The 17,420-nt window shown below is 53.1% G+C and overlaps 1 protein-coding gene across 2 annotated transcripts in view; it reads left to right on the top strand.

Annotated features, from left to right (window-relative positions):
* The first annotated feature begins 23 nt into the window (after positions 1 to 23).
* Positions 24 to 17,420, top strand: part of NIBAN2 (niban apoptosis regulator 2) — a 56,816-nt gene continuing 39,419 nt past the window's right edge. The window contains exon 1 of one of the 2 annotated variants that reach the window (XM_004375690.2): positions 24 to 268. In XM_004375690.2, the coding sequence (XP_004375747.1) occupies positions 214 to 268 (55 nt within the window). In that variant the 5' untranslated portion in view covers positions 24 to 213. The remainder of the gene's footprint in view (positions 269 to 17,420) is intronic. The other variant, XM_023730761.1, reaches the window with a different exon arrangement.

Genomic DNA, 17,420 nt, shown 5'->3' with positions numbered 1-17,420 from the left:
CGCAAGCGGGCGCCGGAGGCTGAGCTGGCTGGTGGGACGGACGCGGCCAAAGCCGGCGCCTTAGCCGGGCCCGAGCTGGAGCGGAGGCTGCAGCCAGGGGCGGCGCAGTCGGTGGGAGCGGGCGGGTCGGGCTTCATGGCGCCAGCAGCGTCCGTCTGAGCAGCGCGGGCAGCGACGGGTGGCGGCCAGGCCGGGCTGCGGCTCTTCCTCGCCATGGGGGACGTGCTGTCCACGCACCTGGACGACGCCCGGCGCCAGCACATCGCAGGTGAGTCCCGCGCCGCGCGCGCCCGGGGACCCGCCGGGAGGCCCCGGGCCACGCCCCCACCCAGGTCCACCGTCCGCACTGGGACCGGGGGCACCGGAGAGTCGGGCCTGGGCGGGGCGGGAACTGCTGTGGACCGCGTCCCACGTCCAGTCTTATTCCCTTCGCGTCTGGGCGTCCCTTCCTGCCCTCTTCTGAGTTGGCCCTTCCCCCTCTCGCGGGGACTCGAGCCCTCCCTCTCGTATAGGAAACCCCTTGGAAGCTCTGTCCCTCCTCAGACCCTTTGCATTGGATCCCCCTACACGTTACCCCTGACCAGGCTGTGGGCGGGGTCGCAGATCCCCCCACCTCGGGTACCCCTGCCCAGAAGCGTTCCAAGTCCATCCCCTCTCCTCCTCACAATGCCTCCCCCACCTCCCAAAAGCGCCTGTTGACAATCTTCTTCAACTGTCTTGGTCCCCAGCTTGCCCTGGACTGAGCTCCAGTACACGTGGCCGAGGCTTCCAGGGAACTGGGCAGGAATCTGAGCCTGGGGAGTGGGACCAGCTATAAATGGGGTGTACTGGAGGGGGGTCCACTGTCCTTTTGGCTCAGACTCAGCAGGATGCCCCTGCTGGTGGCCATGGTCAGGGTGGGGCGGGGGGGGGGCGTTGGCCAAGGCCGGGGCCAGGCCTCCTCAGACCCCTTCTCCTTCAGCCTCCCCTGCTTCCAGCCTGTCATTGCACAGTGGCCACTTCTCGGAAAGGCAGCTGCTCCCAAGGCTCCTAAGGGAAGCCCTGGGGCTGCAGCAGGGTCCTAGGTTCCTCCTCCCCCAGACCCAGGAGTATGGGGAGAGAGGGTGGGAATCCCAGGCTGCCTGGGAAACTCAGCTCTGTGGCTAACCTCTCTAGCCTGGGGTGAGGCAGCCCTGGTTGGAATCCCAGCATCTGTTTCCCAGCCGTGTAATCTTGGAAAAGTCTCTTAATGTCCTGGCGCCTTGGTTGTCTCCTCTTTGAAATGGGGTGAATGATTTCTTCCTTATTAATGGATTGTTGAGAGACTTAAATGAGCTAATTCATGGAGCTTGGCTAGCACAGGACCTGGCCTAGAAGAGGCATTGATACACAGGGTGCCTGTGTGCGCGCGGTGTGGGGGCAGCCCATGGAGAGAGGAGACAGTTCCTCTTGGCTGAATTTGCCTGTCCCTCCCTGTCCAGTGGACTCAGAGTGCCGTGTCCACTCACACTTATCTCGCTACCTTGTAGTCCTATAGAGTTTCAGCAGCTGTGTTCACCTCACACCCCTTGAGAACAGTGACCAGGTTTCCCTTAACTTCATGTCCTCAGAGCTCCACCCAGGCTGGACACAAAGGAGGTGCTGGGGAGAGCTTACCAAGGGACTGTGGTCCTGGGCCAGTGGCCTGAGCTCCTCCTTTGTGCCAGGTCTGGGGCTGGGCATGGGGTGGGAGTTATGTAGAAATGAATCAGGCTCTCTCTAGCGGAGGAGGACCAGCAGGGGGGATTAAGTCCTGGACAGTGTCCTTGTAGGACTCTGGGAGGAGGAAGGGCCTGGTGGAGTTTTCCTGTCCCCTCCCCCTGTCGGTAGCAGCCTCCTGGGGCTCTGTAACAGTCCACCCATTCAAGACCTCCTGCTGGGGCCCCTCACATGGCCTGGGTGGGGTGCGCCTGGCCCTTCTGGTGGGATTTTTCCTTTCCCCACACCCAGCTCTGGCTTCCCCCTCTTCCCACCTCCTGGGCTGAGAACTGCCACCCCACCCTCCTCTCCCCTGGCCATTTTACAGGGGAGGAGACTAAAGCCACAGAAGGTGAAGTGTCCTCTATTAGAGAGGGTTGGGTTTGTTTTGTGGATGCCGGGCTGGGCAGAAGAGGGTTGTGCCCACTCAGACCCTACTGGCCTCTCTCTCCTCAGTACTTCAGTGCTATTAATAACCCTCTTCAAATGCCTCAAATTCCTAGTCCAGGCTCACCTGAAGGGGCTCCTGAAGTAAGGGAAGGTGGGAGGTTGGAAGGGGGAAAAAGCCAGGAAGCTTCCCAACCCCCTGCATGGAAGCTCTCTGCCTAGAAATATCTGTTGGAGGGAAATGAGGGTGTGCCCTTGCCATTCCCCGTGATCCATGCACCCGCCTCACCCTACCCAAGGAGCAGTGGGCATTTGCATACCACACTATTAAATTGTCAGACCCCTCCCTACCTGGGGCCTGTGTCTCCACCCAGGAGACGTGGGCCACCCCTGTGGAAATGTCAGCATTTGGAATATCCCTTTCCACAGTGCTCTGAGCTCCCAGGCCTGTTTGAGTTCTGTGGCTTGGCTAGTGGTGCTGGCAGCTTTGCGCCTGCCCCGAGCAGGTGAGCAGGTGAATGCCAGCCTGCAAGTCCTGGCAGAGGTCAGGCGCGCTCCAGCCCATGGTGCTGTTTTGCTGCCACGGCACCTTTCATCCTGGGATTTCAAAGCCCCTGGCAAGCAGGAACTTGTTCCCACACCAGCGGCCTCATGGGGCTGATGGCAAGATGATACCTTCCTACTTTCTTGAGGGCACTTGCGGAGAGGAGAACACCGGCCCGGAGCCAGGAGGCCTGTGTGACTTTACGCAAGCTACTTACTTTCTCTGGGTCTCAGTTTCCCTAGCTGTAAACTGAAGGACGTTGTGCTACCTGATGGCTGAAGTCCTTTCCCTTTCTGAGGGACTAACAGTCCCAAAATTTTCCCACAAATCTGCTCCTACAGACTTGAGCCAGCTCAAGGTCCCAACACAGATGGGACTGACCTTGGGTCAATGTCTTACCCTCTATTTTCTTATCTGTAAAATGGGAATAATAATAGTGCCTCCCTACTAGTTACTGAAATAATGCAAGTAAAGAGTTGGGCTAAGGCACGTGCTTGAGGCCAGCACTTGGGGCATAGTAAGTGCTCAGTAAATAATTGCTATTGTTATTGAGATGGTCATTTACTCTCTGGCACAGTTCCAACGTACCAGCTGCTTCACGAGAGAAAGATATGGTGGTCTGCTTCTGTGGAGATTTACAGCCTTGGAAACCCTATGGGGCAGTTCTACAGTTCTACCCTGTCCTACAGGGTCGCTATGAGTCGAAATTGACTTGATGGCAACTCATTTGGTGTTTTGGTTTTATCTGGTTCTGTGGGGGCACTGGTGATTCAGTGGTAGACTTCTTGCCTTCCATGTGGGAGACTTGGTTCGATAGCCAGCACGCATCTGTCAGTGGATGCGTGTGTGTCGCTATCATGCTGAATAGGTTTCAGTGGAGCTTCCAGACTAGGAAGAAAGACCTGGCTATCTACTTCTGAAAATCAGCCAGTGAAAGCCCTCTGGATCACAACCGTCTGATCCCATCGTGCGTGGGGTCGCTGTGAGTTGGGGGCCAGTCTTGAGGCAGCTAACAACAACAGCAACATCTGATTCTGTCATGGACAAGGAGACTGGCCAGGCATTTGGAGTTTGAAGGGGGCAGTTGCAGCTGTGGTTTGGATCCTGTTTCTCCCAGGTTTGTCCAGCCCTTGGGATCAGGGTAGGTACTGGTTCCCTGAACGCGAGATTCCATGCAGGGTTTCAGGTGCTTTAGTTACCGAGTTTCTTCCACTTTGGCAAATGTGGGCCGTGGATACGGGCTGTCTGGATCAGCTCCAGACAGCAGTGATGGAGGGCCATATGAGTAGTGGAAGAAGGAATGGGGCGTGGAGAGGTGGGTGATTAAGCTAACTCACACTTTCCACCTGGCCCAGAGGACTAAGACAGAGGATAGAAGAGTCTGGAAGGCCATGCCTGTGCTGTATGAGGAGTTCTTTGCATATAGTCAAAACACATAAACCAACATGGAACAGGTGAAGGAGTAAGTTCACTGTTGCTCAAGATGTGCAAGTCGGGGCTGGATGACAAGCCCCCTTTGCCTGGCAAGAAACCTGGCATTGGCTGGGCAGTGGCCCTTTGGCCTCTTGGAGAGTTTTGAGGAACTGACTGTTGCTATGGAAATTCTGTTGACCAGGATGAAATTGTGGTGGCATAGGAATCCCCTTCACCCCACTGTCTTAGGAAGGCTGGTGGGGGAGTTTAATAATAGCTTTATTGAGATATTATTCAGATATTGTACAACTCACATATTCAGTGATTTTTAGTATATTCACAGAGTTGTGCAGCCATCACCACAATCAATTTTAGAACATTTTCATCACCCCAAAAGGAAACCCTGTACTTGTGAGCTGTCACTCTCCATTTCTCCCCCAACCCTTCAGCCCTGGGCAACCACTGCTTTTTTTTTAATTGCAAAAGTAATGCATGTACAAACAATTTAGGATTATATACAGTAAAACAACGGAAGTCCCCTCCGTCTTCCCTCCCTTCAGTCCCACTCCCCAGAAGAAATCACTTTAAGTTTGGAGAGCCACTGTTTCCAAACACACCACTGTGTACACACTCATATACCTTTGTTTATAAAGAGATCACATTATACGTTTCTGTGGTTTGATTTTTTTTCACCCAGTATATTGTGAACATCTTTCCGTGTCAGAACATACGGATCTCCCTCGTTCTTTTATTGGTGGATTCCTTTCTGTTAATGGGCCAATTTATTTACACAGTCTCCTGCTAGGGGACATTTGGGTTGTTTTCAGTGTTCTAGTATTCACAGTGCTGCCTGAACATCCTTGTACACATCCTGCACAATGTTCCAGAATCAGAGGGGTCTCAAAAGCAAACCCCTGGGTTGTTGCATTTTGATGTATTAACATATAGCTTTTTAAAAGGCTGTAAACAATTGATACTTCCTCCTGTCAGTACCCACCCTCATCAGTAGTGGGGACTGTCACCTCTAGGTGGGTTCAAACCGCCAACCTTTTGGTTAGTAGTTGAGCACTTAACCATTTGTGCTACCTAGGGACTCTGATTGACAATCAGATATGGGAAAAATGATATCTTGTTTGTTTGCTGAGTAAAACAGTTTCTCCCAATTGATTTTAAAAATCTGCCACTCCACATGTGGAAAATGGCTGTAGTTTCCCAGGAGTGAAGGGATGGAGGTGCTCTGATTTTGGCCACCCCGCGCCACCATGTGTGGGTTGCTCATTGTTGTCCTGGGCTTTGCAGAGACCAGGCTGGCCAGAAGCAGTGCCCGGCTGCGCCTGAGCTGCTGCCCTTAGCCAAGGTCTGGGTCAGTCCCTGGGGGTGAAGTGTCTCGGGATTCTGTGAGTCTCTTGTGTCGGGTCTTACATAACGTGCTTTTGTTGGCTTTGACCCGGCCCTGCTCCTCCCCCCAGCCTCCCTTTAGTCCCCTCCAGTCCGTTCCTTTCCCAAAGCTGTGGCCTGAGCTCTGGCCTGGCCTCTCTGAGCTGCCCCAGCCTCCACGGCGGCCTCCCGCCTCACCCTTCCAATCCTTCCTATGCATGCTGCCAGAGACACCTTTCTAAACCCAGACTGGGCCATGGCCCATCCTCCATCCCTGGTGCCTGAGGAATGAACTTTAGAGAAGAGAACAGGGGCCGCTCATCTCACCATCCAGCCATGTTCTTCCTTAGCAGTGTTTCCCTTCTGGGATTGTTGTTATACATTGCTGAGACCACAACTAATTTTGTGTCCTGCTTTTTTCACTAAACGATTTGTAATAAATATCTCTCCTAGGTCATTAGAAGCCCTCTGGAAGCATTCCTAAAGGCTGCATCTTGTTCCGTCAGAGGACATGGGGCATTTCTTAACCCATCCCCTAGACATTAGGTCGATCCTGACGTAAATGTTGGTTATAGGGGTAAACCGAGTCACCGTCTTTGTTTCTTTTTGCTTCGCCGCCGCAGACTTTCTTCCTCTTGTCCTGCTGCCCCCTCCTCTCCACCAACCTGGGCACTGCGAGGAAGCTCCTTCCTGGGACCTGGACTACCTCCCCCTGACACCTCTGAGCATCCTTCTAAGGGGAATGGTCTTGAAGGGGCTGCCTGTGAGCTGGGGATGTGGACCCATGACCATGGCCTCTGGGTGTCTGGCTGAATATGTCTGGCTGCTTCCTCAGCCTGTGGCATGCAGAGTCTTGGGACTTGGAATGAAATATCTTCTGCCTGAGGATCATGGTTGATGGAAAAGGGAGAGGCAATATCAGGCTCGGAATTACTGCAAAATTCCCATTGCTGTCAAGTCAATTCTGACTCATGGTGACCCCATGAGTGTTAGAGTAGAACTACTCTATAGTGGTTTGAACCCACCAGTCACTCCACGGGAGAAAGATGTGGCAGCCTGCTTCCGTAAAGATTACAGCCTTAGAAACCCTATGGGGCAGTTCTACTCTGTCCTATAGGGTCACTGTGAGTCAGAACTGACTTGGAGGCAACAAGTTTGGTTTTTTGGTGGGGGTGGGGGGGTTAACCTTATGGAAGTAAATTACCAGTCCTTTCTTCTGCAGTGCCTCTGGGGGGATTTGAAATCTTTTGAGTAGCAGCTGAGCGCAAACCGTTCGCGCCACCAGGGCCCCTACTGCAAAATTAGCCATCATTTAATTGAGCACTCAGGATGTGCCTAGTCTTTACCTTATTATCTCATGGAGTTCTCACTCCCCTCCCACGGTTTTACAGGTGGGGGTGGCAGCAAGTCAGTGGCAGGCCCAGACTGGGGGTGTCCAAAGATCAGCTATTAAAACCATGGTCTACTGAGACTGGACAGTCCCTGGTGTCCACATCAGGCAGGCAGACAACGTGGATAAAGCCCTGAAAAGAGGCAGGCCACAGAGGCCTGGGGCGAGGGGTGTGGGGGAAGGCGGGGAGCCCAGTGGGAACAGAGCTGTGTGTGTCAAAGGCCCCTGAAGGTTGCACAGATCTCTCAGTCCCATCATTACTCAGTCTGAGACTCACAGTCTCCCTTTGACCAGTCCTGTTTCTTACTTCACCCCCTTCTCCCCCGCAGGCAGAGCTCATGACTCACTTCACCCTGGGTCTCCTCGAAACATCATCCTGTGGTTGCAGAAATTCCTGAGCTGCTTTGTCCTTCCCCCTGCCCCACCCCCATCCACTTCCCTGCTGGAGGAAGAAGAAATTTTTGTAGATTGTGCTGGGCAGTTTTAAGGAAGGATTAGGGCAGATGCGTAGGTTTAAACGCCAAGGGTGGAGCAAAGCCATGCACCTCTCCTGGTAGAATCTTAAGGCCTGAGTCATGCAAGGCTGCAATCTTCTGATCTCACAGATTTTAAAACTGGAAGAGCAGGAAGTGCCCCTCCTCTCCAGGACACCTTGTTCCACTCTCTGGGACTGGGCCCATTTTGGAGATGTGTTACTTCTAGCCTATAGAGGTGAAAGGACCTGCCTGATGACATGTTGGATGGTAAGTTGGAAGAAGCAAGGGCTCTGCAGTCACACTGCTTGGGTTGGAGTCTTGGTTCTGCCACTAGGTGGACTGGTGTTCTTAGGCAAGCAGCTCACCCTCTCTGAGCCTAAGTGACTTCTGTAAAAGAGGATGACCGTACTGACTTCTCAGGGTGTGAGGATTGTGACAGCCCCTGGATGGTGTGGGCCAGGTCTTGTGGTGAGAACACAGTGAGTGGTAGCTCTTAGGATTGTCACCTTATTGAGCTAACTTGATGCCTAGGAAGATGCACTGGGTCTGTCCTACAGCTTCACGAACCCCCAGTACCCTGCCATGTGTTCTGGAAAGTAGGCATGCCCCAGTTTGAGGAGCACCTGGACACCAGCAGTGTTCAGCAAGTACCTGGAGGGTGTGAGATGGGGACCATTCAATAAGCATCATCCACTCTGTGTCTGGCATTGGGCAGGGCACAGAGGATCCACCAACTAAACCCATTGCTGTCAAGTCAATTCTGACTCATAGCAGCCCTATAGAACAGAGTAGAACTGCCCCGTAGGGTTTCCAAGAAACTGGTGGATTTCAACTGCTGACCTTTTTCTGCATGCCTATGAGATCCCACAGGGGTGCAATGAGCTCTGGCCCCAGACACACTCAGTCTTTCTTTTATTCATTCCATGGCTAGTTACTGAGCACCTACTGCGTGCCAGGCGCTGTGCTAGGCACTAGGGGCAAGCTGATGCACAAACTCATACGTGGTCCCTGCCCATGTGACGCTTCCTGGCTGGTGATCATGCGATAGGACGAGGAGTCTTCTCAAAGGGAAAGACCTTCTGCGGGAGTGTAAGAGGGGGCTGGCTTAGTGAGCAAGGGTGGGCTGGCCTGCTGGGATGGGAGGATGGGATGGAGTGGAGTGAGCCACAGGGGCTGGCTTTGGAGAGGAGAGGACTTTCTCCTGAGGGTCCTTGGAATGGCTTAAAGATATTTTTAGACAGGTGGAGTGGGTGAGTGAGCTTTGTATGATGGTGGATGGGAGGAGGTGCTTCTAGTGGTGAAAGGTGAGGTCTGGACCAGCGAGGATGGGGTTAGGGCATAGTCAGAGGATGTGTGTGTATATGGGGGCATGGGGCACTACAGTGGCCAGGCCCAGTGGTGGTAGCATGTGGGGTTGGGGAGATCTGGTGTCCATTCCTCTTGGCTCTGTGGGGTTGACAGGTTTTACCAGTTGTTTTATCAAGGCCAACCTCTAGCCAGTGGTCCTGCAGCCTCTGCTCCCATCCCTTAGATGACAGGAGACTCACTCCCTTCCTGGGCAGCTCTGAGTATGAGAACCTTCTTCCCTTGTAAGGGACAGAGTAGAAAAAGGGCTGGGTCTGTAATCCAAGGATCCAGGTTTGAGATTCTGTCTCAACTGCCCTGTCATTTTGGCAGGTCCTTCCCCTCTCCGCACCTCAGTTTCCTCATGCGTAAAGTGGGCATAACAGTAGCCCAGACCCACTAGGTTGTTGTGAGGGATCAGTGGGATGATGTGGCTAGAGCTCTTTGCGTTTTAAGAAAACGTTGGCTCCTGTTATCGTTAGCTGTTACTGTTGTGTATATAGTCCATGGTAGGACGTCAGCCAAGGGAGTCCCTCCCAGGCGAATCAGAAGTGTAGTGTTTTGGCCAGGGAGCCTAGTGCAGAGTCCGCCTGAAGAGGCAGGGGCTCCAGTGGGTAACTGAGGATCTACAAGGGGCAGAGGAAGAAGAAATTGTGGTTTACAAAGTGTCATCCCTGCTTTCCCACTCACCCATCTGTGACCAAGCCAACTGCAGCTGCCGTCTGTCCTCCCTATGCCCCGCTCTGAACAGAGCCGCTCGTGTCCAGCCAAGTTTGTTAAGCCAGCACCTTCTAGAGGAGGGGTCCCTTGGGCAGGAGACTGCCCACCCTTCTGTTCGCCACCTGTCTCTAATCTACCCCACCTGTTGAAGCCCTTTGTGGGTGCAGGTTGGGAGGCAGGCACCCCAGGGCTGGTGCCGGTAACCCTTTGGCTAGTCCTTCCTCCTCTCTGCTCTCGTTGTGCCTATCTGTGCAGTGGGGCACTAGGACAGTCTCCAGTGCCTTTCCAGCTCTGACTTGGGAGCCAGTGGACCTTGGGCTGCGCTGAAGATACAGAGTAGGTGTCTAGCAAATACTTATTGCACGAGACAATCTTGCTCTTAAAGGAAAAACTTGCTCTGAAAGCTTTTATGTGCCAAGTCTCAGCTGGATACTGGGGATAAAGCAGTGATATGAGCCCTGATCTCATGGAACTTATGGTCCCTGCCAGCCAAGAAGATTCAGTCAAGCTGGGCTTGCTGTGGTTTGTATTACAAAGACAGTGGGTAGTTATGTTTTTCCAAAGTGCGTGTTAGTTTTAAACACTGGGTCAGCCCAATTCAAGAGGCGGCGTGGCTGGGCTTGACTGGGCATTCCACAGACTTCTGTCACTGACAGACGGCCATGTGGCCTTGGGCAAGTTATTCTCCCCCTCCACTGCCTAGTCAGTAAAATGGGAACTGTGATCCCAGTCCCTGCCTCTGGGGCTGTCTGATGATTCTGAAAGGCGGCACATGTAACACACGCTACACAGTTCCTGGCACATGGAAGGTATTTAGCAATTCCATTTTAGCTGAGTTCTTGAGGTAGCTGTGTGTCGTTTGCCCTGGCCTGACAGGGATTTAAGGGGTGGGTGGCCATCTGAGGGGAATGAGCTGACAATGGCCTCCTGATTTGTTTGGGGAAAGTGTGAAAGGGAGAAAAGAGAACAGAACTTAAGCTCTGGGAAGCCCAGCTCTGGTTGGAGCTCCTTTATTTGTAGGCTGCGGGAACTGTGGCTACTGTGGGAGGTTTACTTGAAGCCAACCCTGAGAGGCCCCCCGTTGCCTCGAGTTTGGAGCTTGCTGATAGGCAGTGGCTACTTTTATTTTTCTGGCCCCAGACCCTTCCTCCTCCTAGCTAGGCAAGACCCTTTGAAATCATCTAACCAGTCCCTTCCTCCATTGCATTGCTGAGTAAACTGAGGCCCAGAGAGAGGAAAGGATGTACCCGAGGTCTCAGAGGCTGCAAACCAGGTTGGGAGCCCAGGGTCCCTGACCCCAGCAGGAAGGTTTTTCCTTTTCTGCTCTCCCCCCACCCACCCCCTGCCCGTTGGACAGCCCCAGACAACAAAGACATGGTCAGGGAAGGAGTGATTGGGCCAGGGCAGGACCACGGATGTTATAATTTTGAAAACTGAGTAAACAAACAAGCCCTCAGTGGGAGAGAAACAGGTCCTGTGCTGGCCTCACAGATGGGCTTGTGTCTGAGGAGACAGCTCAGGTCTGTCCATATGCAGAAAGTAAGGTGCTGTGTTCAATTAAAAAAAGCCAAAGCTGCTCCTACCCCCTACTTCCATACTTAAGGCTGCCAGGAAGAGGGGAGGGGCAGAGGGGCTGCCTTTCCTCACAGTGGGTGGGGCCTGACCCCCGGGTCTGACCCCTGTGCAGGCCTGGCCGGTAGGACAGCTGTCCAACACACCAGACTCAGCTCAGGACAGTCACAGCTCACTATGTGACTTTGGTCAAGGGGTGTCTCCTCTCTGGGCCTCAGTTTCCCCAGTGGTCGTGTCTTTTAAGGCGGGCAGTGAGAATTGGGGGTTTGTGATTTGAGCCAAGTGACTGAACACAACAAGCCCTTTCTTTCACCTTGACCTGAGACCAGCTGGGATCTCAGAAACTCTTTATTTCCTTGTGGCCAGAGGCAAGAGCCACTCTGTCTGAGCAAAGGGGTTACTTTTCAGTGAACCTGAGAGTCTGCCTGGTCCTGGGAGGCCAAACCTCCAGTCCAGACCAGGCTATAGCAGGCTGCCCAGCTTGGCTTTCCTGTTTTCGTGTTGAGACTGTGGTAGAATCTAAGAGGAGCTGCTTCTGGAGCCTGCCCCTCCTGGCCTGGAGCCCCCTGGGTTGGGGCCCAGCAGACTTCCTGTGTGATTAGGAGCCGAGCCCCTCCTGCTGCCCCCTCCCTTCTCCCCTTTGCAGTCCCCTGTTTGACTTCTTCTGAGAGTCTGATTCTGTGGGTGAGAGCTTGGTCTAGCCTCAGACCTGTTATGGATTCCTTGTGTGACCTTGAGTGACTCCTGCCTCCTCTCTGGGCCTTAGTTTCCCCCAGAGTCCAGTGACAGGGTTGGATGAGAGCCTCTGGAAGGGCCTCGCCAACTCTGTAATGGAGTGACCTCACTAACCTGTGTCAGACCCTTCCAAGTCCCCAGTGACCTCAGGGTCAAGCTCTAGACCCTGAAAAATCCCTGCAGGACCCAACCAACCAACCCCTACAGCTTCCTCAAGCATTCTGTTTCTTCAACCAGAACACTCTTCTCTTGGCCCCACCCCGGCAGGCTGGGTTGGGTCCCCCCTCCTCTGGACCACCAAAGCCCTGCATAACCCTTCTCAAGCGGTCACGTGTTCTAGTTCTTGTCTGTGAGCACCACCAGGGCTCCTTCACCTCAGCCTCCGCTGTGGTGGACAGTATGGCCTTGCAGCTCAGAGCTTGCTCCGTCAATTACTAGCCAAGTACCCCTGGGCGTTACCTTCAGCTCTTTAAGTTTCCCTTCATTAGCCATAAAATGGGAATGATAATAACAGTACTCACTTCCCTGGGTTGTAAAGGTTAAATTACATCTTGCATGTATAGCACTTAGCACAGTGCTAGGCACAGTAAATGTTCAATAATCAATAGCTGCGATTACAGCATGACAGTTTAAATTGTCTTAATACCTTACAGTGGATGAATAACTGAATTCTATTGCAAGGGTTTACATTCTGTTTGGAGGGGTGTGCAGTGTGTGTGTGGGGTGGGGGGCAGATACAGGAGGACTCAGGGGCCCTGATCAGCTCTGCTTCCCTCTGCCTGTCCTGGAAGGAGTGGTTTCGCCGCCCCCACCCTGCCGTGTGTGAGACTGCAGGAACTGAGCATGTGCAGCCACATGAAGCTTCCTTCCTTCCCGGCATGTATTTCTCTTAGTCTGACTCACTGGTTTGGAGCCCTTTGTTCTTGTCCTTGAGCCGGGAGAGGCAGGGGCTGAGGGCTTTGCTCTGGGGCAGGCTGACTCTCCCTGTGAGTTCTCGGCCCTCCTCCATTCCTGACCCTTCAGAACTGAGCCCTTAGTGCGAGAGATAGAGGATAGGACACCTGGGTTCTGGTCCTGGCACCCCCTCTCCCCAACTCATGTGCTCCGCACCAAGCTGTGGGTGGGGGTGGGGTTGGGGCAGTACAGCCAAACCAAGCCAACCTGTGTAAATTTCATGGCTCAGTGGGAAAGACAGTGAACAAATTGTCACCGGTCAGTCATTAATTAAACAATTATCAGAGGGCAAACTGTCAAGAAGAAATGACTCCTTATCCTAGGGAGCTCAAGCATGCTGGGCCCCGTGCTAGGCACATGAGGGGCGCTGTCCCGTGGGATCCTCACAGCATGCCTGCTATTTGCCTCCTGTTGGAGGAGGAACAGTCCTGGCGGCTCAGAGACTCACCAAGGTCCACTGGGCAGTGGGAAAGCGCGTCCCTTCCCTGCTTGGTGCCTCAGGTCCTGATCAGTCAAAGAGACCCGCCTCTGTGATGGGAGGCCTGGGTGTTGCTGCTGGCCCCTCTGCGGGGCTAGGGGTGGGTGAGCCATCACCAGCATCGTAAGGTGGTGCCCACAGCCCTGAGGATGGATAACTGCAGTGCGGGGCTGGGTTTTTAGCTCCTGAAGTGATTTCTTGGTGCATCGTTAGGCAGAAAAATAGGAGGTACAGAAGCCGTTGTCACTAAACATTGAGTCCTTCTGAAGGCAAGACAGGAAGTGGTTGCCCAGGAGAGCGTGGTCCGTCCCACACCCCACTTCCATTACAGCCAACAGCAGACAAGTGAGGTGGCCCAAAGCCTCTGGTGCAACCCACCCGGCCATTCCACACCCAGAAAAACCAAAGTAACTATGACATATAACATGGAGATGTGTCTTTAACAGAAAGTACATCCCTGCATTGCTAAAACCAGAAAGAAAAAGAAAGCAAGAAGCAATGTCTATCAATAGGATATTGTTCAATGGAATAGTATGTAGCCATTCAAAGTGGAGATGTAGTTCTGTATGTCTGAAAGTGTGTATGTTTGTATAGGTGTAGAAGAAAATATGGACAGAAATTCACCAAAATGATGTTAATAGAGATTATTTTTGGGTATTAGGGTAATGCATTTTTGAAAATTTACTCATTCTATCCTGTTTTTTTTTGAGTACCAGGCAAAGGGATGGGGTGGGGGGAGCCCTTTCTTATCAACACTGTTAGCTGGACTTGAGAAAGAGGATTTTACCTCTGCTACTACGGACAAGAATATAAGAAAAAAACCAAACACACACAAAAATAAACCCACTGCTGTTGTGTCCATTCCAACTCATAGCGACCCTATAGGACAGAGTAGAACTGCCCCATAGGGTTTCCAAGGAGTAGCTGGTGGATTCGAACTGCTGATCTTTTGGTTACCAGCCGAGCTCTTAACCACTGTGCCACCAGCTCTCCATGGATAAGAATAGCAGCAAACATTCACTGGGCATTACTCTGTGCCCAGTACCATAGTGGTTAAGCTGGGGAGAGTGGATGGATTCCACAAATCCGGAGTTTCAGTGCAGACAGTGACATCCCGGGTGGGGGTGGGGACAGTGGTGATGAGGAGTGGGTGGTGAGGAGTGGGTGGGTTCCCATCCAACTAGGAGAGTCTACGACCCATCAGTCCTCCAGCCCTTAGATGTCCCTTCTCACTGCTCCTGCCAGAATGTTCTCCAGGTACCCTGGGTGATGTGGATTGGGTATTGGGGGCTTGATGCTGGACTTGGGTGCCCAAAGGTATGTGAAGCAGAGGCTGAACTGTGAGGGTCCCCTCTGCCTGTCTTCACTGTGGCTTCAGCTATCTGCACCGTTTCCCCATCTGTAGGGTAAGGATGGTCATAACTCCCTCTGAGAGCGTTGTGAGCTTTGCAAGGGATGCCATGCCTGGTACCTGGCACATAGTGAACATTTGATAAAAAGAGTATCTGCCCTTGGGGTCCAGTATCCCCACCAGGGTCAAGGCTCCCTTCCTGAGGAGCCTCGGCAGCCTGGACCAGAGTGACAGCATGATGGTAGGTCAGGCCGCTCGGCAGTGAGCCCCTCAGACTCATGCTGGCTCCCACTGCCGGCATCCACCAAAGGTCAGATCCTGAGGCCAGGGACTCACAACCCCTAGAGCTTGACCTTTCAACTTGGAGCTTCCTCAGACCTCCCTCCCTTTAATATTGTTTTTGTTATGTAAGTAATACATAATGGTCAAAGAAAAATGAGAAAATGCAGTTAAATAGTAGGAAAAAAATGAAAGCCTCCGATAATCTTACCATCCAGAAATAATGACTTTCGGGCCTTTTCCTGATGCATAATCTGTTCCTCTGCCTTAACAGTGGATTGCAAACATCTGCATAGTGTTGCTCCCCTGCAAGGTGACAATTGGCTACAGAATATTCCATTATGCCCCATATTCTGTATTTTAACTTGCTTGGCCAAACCCCTGCTGTTGGACACTTGGGTTGTTTCTATTCATTGTTGCAAACGGTGCTGTGTTGGACAACCTTAATCATTCCCTGAGGATTAATCCACTGACTCCACCATCGTATATGCCAGGCTGTGTGCTGAGACGGGGGATGTGGGAGGGGAGGCAAAAGTGGTCCTGACTTCCACCAGGAGGACAGACCAGCGTGGAACATCTGCAGAGATAGGGAGGAAAGGCATCTTTGGGAGCTCAGGGCACAGCACCAAGCCCAGGTTGCAGGGTCAGGGAAAGCTCATTGGAGGGGATGTCCGAGGTGAGACCTAAAGGATGAAGGAGGAGAAGAGATGACAGGCAGGGAAGCAGCTCTGCAGAGGCCCAAAGCTGAAAGAGTGCAGGTATTTGGGGAACCAGAACTTGGGGGCTTTGCGAGGTTCTTGCTGGCCATGGCAGCAACGAGAACCTTGGTAGTTGTCTTTCAAAGTGCCAGTACATTTGTTCCTTTGTGGAGCAGGGATCACCTGCTTCGTTTCGTCTAACGAGGGATACAGAAGCAGAGTGATGTGCCTGCCCCAGGTAAGTGGCCGGCAGAGCTGCACCCAGTACCCCCTCCTGCCTCTTGACATGGTGCCCTTTCCCTGCACCAGCCCAGAGTGAGCAGGAGTCTCAAGTGCAGGGGCTGTTCGGCTCCGATTTCCCAGGCTCTTTGCAGGTGCTGTATCATTTGACAGAATCTGCCGGAAGAGGAAACTGAGGATCTGAGCTTAGGTGACAGCCTCAGTTTGTGTGATGGGGTGGTGACTTTTTCTACTGCTGATGTGTGACCTTGGGCTGGCCTGGCCTGCTCCAGACCTAGTCCTGTGTAGGAGGGGTCCTGCTTGTTGGGCAGACCTGGGATTGGAGAGCCCCTAGCTAACCCTGCCCCTGTGGCCTGGGAATGCTCAGTCCCAGGTCTCAGTTAACCCTTCTAGGAAAACCCCACCTTCCTCCTGTGTCTTAAGACGCGTGGGACACTGAAGTGAGGAGCTGTGGCATAATCTCCCCTAGTTAGTTGACAAATATTTGCATGCTAGGTGCTGTGCACTGGAGATACGTTATGAATGAGGCTGACAGGGTCCCTGCCCTCGTTGGGGAAATGGACAGTAAACAGTTAATTATTAAAGCAAAGTTGTGCTGATGACTAACAGGGGATTCTGACCTGAATAGAGGGGTGTGACAGTCAGAGACAGTGCCTTTCAGTGCCCCAGGCTGCCAGGTGGATCTCGGGATCTATTTGGTCAAAGCTGAACCATGGCCTCGCCTGAGTCCACCAGTGTGGGCCAGTGTTGGGGAAGGAATGTTCTCTTCTGTCACAGTTGGAAAGCATCAGAGCCTTGAGGGTCCAGAGAAATGGAATCCAGCCCCTTCACTGGACAGATGAGGGGACAGAGAGGAAGCGTGAGAGACTTGCCCAAGGTCACCTAGCGGCCTGGGCTCAGGGCCCAGTGCTCTTAACCCTGCATTGCTGCCCCTGTCAGATCAAAGCAGTTTCTGGAGCCCCTCCTGCAGGCTTTGTGCTCGCTGCCCAGTGATGGGGAGATAGTAGGCCCTTCCCCACTCACCTTCAAGGGACTCCCTGGGGAAGCAGACCCAGAACTCAGGGGCCTGTTGGCAGTTTTCCATGAAGTACAAATGGGAATCATGCAGGTGCCTGGGACAGGGCACATGAGGCTGGCAGGGCCCCCGGGGACTTGTTCTCGCACCTGCCCTTCTGGCCACCTCTGGAACCCATGGACACCTGCAGCTGGTGACGCAAGGGTGGGGCAGGGCCTGCATCCGCCACTGGCCAAGCTCAGAAGGGCAAGCCAAGGGAGTCCTGTTATTTGAATAAATTTTCCATTCACCACCTGCATCAAGCCTCCCATGCCAACGGTCCCGGCATTCCAGCCTGGGATTGGGTTTCCTCCTGGCCCAGCAGCAAGCACAAGAGGGAGTTTTCATGTTGGCTCAGTCTTTCTCTCTCTTTGCTCCCTTCTCTCCTTCCACCTCTCCCTTCCTGGCCTGGAGAAGGCAGGAGCCCTCTCCCTACTCCTGCCCCACTTTCTGTCTGGATCGAAGGAGCAGGAAGCTACGGGCAGGAGTGTGTGCATGTGTGTACATGAGTGCGTGCATGTGTGCGTGCGTGAGTGTGTGTGTGCGCACGCACATGAGTGATAAGTGGACAAGGAGGAGTCTGGCTATGGGTCCCGAGGGAACTTGGGAAGAAGCCTGACTTAGCAAAAGGGACACGTATGAGAGGGTACTCAGCTAATGAAATGTATAGGGTTTATGTATTTGCATTTAAC

The sequence above is a fragment of the Trichechus manatus genome, unplaced genomic scaffold, assembly GCF_000243295.1.
Source record: "Trichechus manatus latirostris isolate Lorelei unplaced genomic scaffold, TriManLat1.0 scaffold00038, whole genome shotgun sequence".
NCBI classification, from domain to species: domain Eukaryota; kingdom Metazoa; phylum Chordata; class Mammalia; order Sirenia; family Trichechidae; genus Trichechus; species Trichechus manatus.
The sequence above is the reverse complement of the archived record's forward strand: the minus strand, read 5'-3'. Positions and strand labels throughout refer to the sequence as shown.